The sequence below is a fragment of the Aptenodytes forsteri genome, unplaced genomic scaffold, assembly GCF_000699145.1.
Source record: "Aptenodytes forsteri isolate BGI_AS27 unplaced genomic scaffold, ASM69914v1 Scaffold230, whole genome shotgun sequence".
NCBI lineage: Eukaryota > Metazoa > Chordata > Aves > Sphenisciformes > Spheniscidae > Aptenodytes > Aptenodytes forsteri.
In genome coordinates this window covers 396,833-399,756 of record NW_008795711.1, presented here as the reverse complement: position 1 = coordinate 399,756, position 2,924 = coordinate 396,833, and the positions used below count along the sequence as shown (strand labels likewise).

The 2,924-nt window shown below is 62.1% G+C and overlaps 2 protein-coding genes across 2 annotated transcripts in view; one reads left to right on the top strand and one right to left on the bottom strand.

Moving 5' to 3' along the window:
- The first annotated feature begins 84 nt into the window (after positions 1-84).
- On the top strand, positions 85-1,717 carry NAXE (NAD(P)HX epimerase). The gene is made up of 4 exons (XM_009283415.2): positions 85-216; positions 453-566; positions 653-800; positions 883-1,717. Exons 1-4 carry the CDS (start codon positions 85-87, stop codon positions 1,083-1,085), a joined length of 597 nt encoding a protein of 198 aa, XP_009281690.1. The 3' UTR covers positions 1,086-1,717.
- The window catches only part of GPATCH4 (G-patch domain containing 4), an 8,530-nt gene continuing 6,991 nt past the window's right edge, over positions 1,386-2,924 (bottom strand). The window contains exons 3-5 of the mRNA XM_009283414.2: positions 2,756-2,856; positions 2,561-2,611; positions 1,386-2,430 (exon numbers count right to left, since the gene is read on the bottom strand). Of these exons, the coding sequence (XP_009281689.1) occupies positions 1,749-2,430; positions 2,561-2,611; positions 2,756-2,856 (834 nt within the window). The 3' untranslated portion in view covers positions 1,386-1,748. The remainder of the gene's footprint in view (positions 2,431-2,560; positions 2,612-2,755; positions 2,857-2,924) is intronic.

The window sequence follows — 2,924 nt, the reverse complement described above, 5'->3', positions numbered from 1 at the left end:
GCGTGGGGTGGTGGGCCTGGGGTGGTCCTGGCCCCGTGGCGGTCCTGGCCCCGTGGCGAGGCCCCGCTTCCCCAGCATAACCCTATGCCTCCTGTCCCACACCAGGCCTACCCACCCAGCTCCTTCACCACAAGCCAGCCCGCTGTGCTGGTCGTGTGTGGGCCGGGGAACAACGGCGGCGATGGCTTGGTCTGCGCCCGGCACCTGAAAATGTTTGTGAGTCTCTCGTGCAGGCGGCTGCATGCTCCCCCCGGGGAGGGTGCCTCTCCCCGTGTGCCCCCACACGCCCGGCACCTGAAAATGTTTGTGAGTCTCTCGTGCAGGCGGCTGCATGCTCCCCCCCGGGAGGGTGCCTCTCCCCGTGTGCCCCGACCCTCGCAAGCTTTGGGGTTCCCGCTCTTCTGGCTGCTCCTGGTGCCAGAGCGCCATTCAGGTCACTCCTGCTCTTGCAGGGCTACGAGCCAACCGTGTATTACCCCAAGCGCCCCAACAAGCCCCTGTTTGAAGGTTTGACCACCCAGTGCCAGAAGATGGACATCCCCTTCCTCCCCGAGTTCCCGGCCGAGGTGAGGAGCAGCCCCCTGGCTAGGGAGCCCCCACCCTTGGAGCCGTGCCCAGGGCTGTTTTTCACCCGCTGCCTTCCCCGCCACAGGCTGCGCTCATCGATGAGCTCTACGGCCTGGTGGTAGATGCAATTTTCGGGTTCAGCTTCAAGGGAGCGGTGCGGGAGCCCTTCGGCAGCATCCTCAGCACCCTTGAGCACATCACGGTGCCCATCGCCAGCATCGACATCCCCTCAGGTGAGTAATGGCCGGACCCACCAGAGGAAGGTGCCCGGCCAGGGTCTTCTTGGCTCCAGCCTGGCCTCGGGGCTTGTTGCAGGCTGGGACGTGGAGAAGGGGAAAGCAGACGGTCTCCAGCCCGATATGCTCATCTCGCTCACGGCACCCAAGAAGGCAGCAATGCATTTTGCTGGCCGCTACCACTTCCTCGGGGGCAGGTTTGTGCCTGCCGCGCTCCAGGAGAAATACGCTTTAAACCTGCCACCGTACCCCGAGACAGACTGCGTCCTGCAGCTGACCTAGGGCTGGGGCTCAGCAGGGGCTTGGGGTGCCGGGTTAGGCTTCGGCACAGCAGATCGGGGCCTAATTCTGCCAAAGCCACAGCTCTCTGCTAGGAGGATGCTCAGCACCTCACTGGGCTTCAGTCCTACCCAGGTCTGCCAGCGGGATTGAAGTTCACTGCAGACCAGGGCTTTGGGACCGACGGGGCGGCTGCCAGGCGGGCTCTGTTTGGGGTTGCTACCTAATATGAGTGCTTCTAGGTGTAGACGCGATCCAGGATCCCGGGGTCTGCCATGTATCTTGTACTTCAGGATAGTTTCACTGCAATAAAGATTTATTCATGGCCCTAAAAAAAATATTTCAATACCCTGTGGGGTCTGTCCCCTTGTGTCCCTCTGCAACAGACCCACGGCAAATGGATCACTGCCCCAGGGCCTGGTGGGAACGGGGGTCACCCCTCACAGGAGGCTCAGGGAGTGAAATAAAGCTTGATCCAGCTCCAGACCAACCAGTCCCAGCCCAGCATCCCCAGGAAGTGAACATGCAGCTGGGCCACAGCGCAGGGCTCCACCTGAGAAGAGCCCAGAGCATCCTTGGGCACCCATCAGCGCCAGCAGGCAGGATCAGGACCCTCATAGCCAGATGGTACCGGCAGCTGCACAGCACAGCAGCCTTGGCCCTTGCTCACTCTGGCTTCCTCTTCCTCTTCTTCCTCTTCTTCCTGGGGCTGTGCCCAGCCTGGTCTGGCCCATCTGTGTCTTCCAGAGGTACCTCTGTCTCAGCCGGCTCTTCTTTGTCCTCCTCCCCCTGCTGCTTCTTTGTCCTCTTTGCAGCCTTCCCTTTTTCTCTTGCCACCTCCTCTTCTCTGCTTAGCTCCTGGCTCTTCTTCTTCTTCTTCTTCACGGCCTTCCCTTCCTCTCCTGCCACCTCCTCTTCTCCGCTTAGCTCCTGGTTCTTCTTCTTCTTCCTCTTCACGGCCTTCCCTTCCTCTCCTGCCACCTCCTCTTCTCCGCTTAGCTCCTGGTTCTTCTTCTTCTTCCTCTTCACGGCCTTCCCTTCCTCTCCTGCCACCTCCTCTTCTCCGCTTAGCTCCTGGTTCTTCTTCTTCTTCCTCTTCACGGCCTTCCCTTCCTCTCCTGCCACCTCCTCTTCTCTGCTTAGCTCCTGGCTCTGCAGCACCTCGGCATCGGCTCCGTCTCTGGACTGTCTCCTTTTTTTCTTCCTTATTTCCTGCCTCTCTGCTGGGGGGCTGCTCTCTGGGGGCTCGTGCTGCTGCTCCTTGTGTTGGTACGTGGCCAGGAAGGCTCGCTCCTGTTCCTCCAGGCGCGCGAGCTTGGCGCTCATGGTCAGGCCGTGACGGGCACCCCTGCAATGATCATGGGCAGCCGGGGTCCGGCACCTCCCTGGCAGGGAACGTGCCCCCCCGGCCCAGCCTGCTCAAAAGCTGCTGTCAGGAGGGGGGGAACCCAACCGTGCAGCCCCCACCAACCACTTACTTGTGTGCCGTGCGGCCCCCGCACACTCGCATCAGCTCCTCGTCCGTCAGCCTGTGGGACACAAGACGGGACGTGTCACCCCCAGCATTGGCATGGGGAGGAGCGTGGTCCGGACCGGGGCTGCCCCTCGCAGCCCTCATCCCTCCCCGCTGCCGCATCGTGGGGATAGAGCATGCGCCGCTGTCCCAGCCTCACCTCCTAGCCGAAGAGAGATCCAGCTTCTCCTCCTCCTCGCTGCTCTCTGAACCAGCGGGCAGCTTCGTGGACTCCTCCCCGCATGCCGTGAGCGTGGCTGACTGCAGCGGGGAGAGGCAAAGTGGCCGTGAGAAAGGGGAACGAGGAAAAGGGGGCCCTGGGGGTCACA

Coding starts and splice junctions, on each gene's coding strand:
- NAXE (XM_009283415.2), top strand. CDS start 85: ATGCCTCCTGTCCCACACCAGGCCTACCCACCCAGCTCCTTCACCACA. Junction 217..452: donor CCCGGCACCTGAAAATGTTT/GTGAGTCTCTCG, acceptor CTGCTCTTGCAG/GGCTACGAGCCAACCGTGTA. Junction 567..652: donor TCCCCGAGTTCCCGGCCGAG/GTGAGGAGCAGC, acceptor TCCCCGCCACAG/GCTGCGCTCATCGATGAGCT.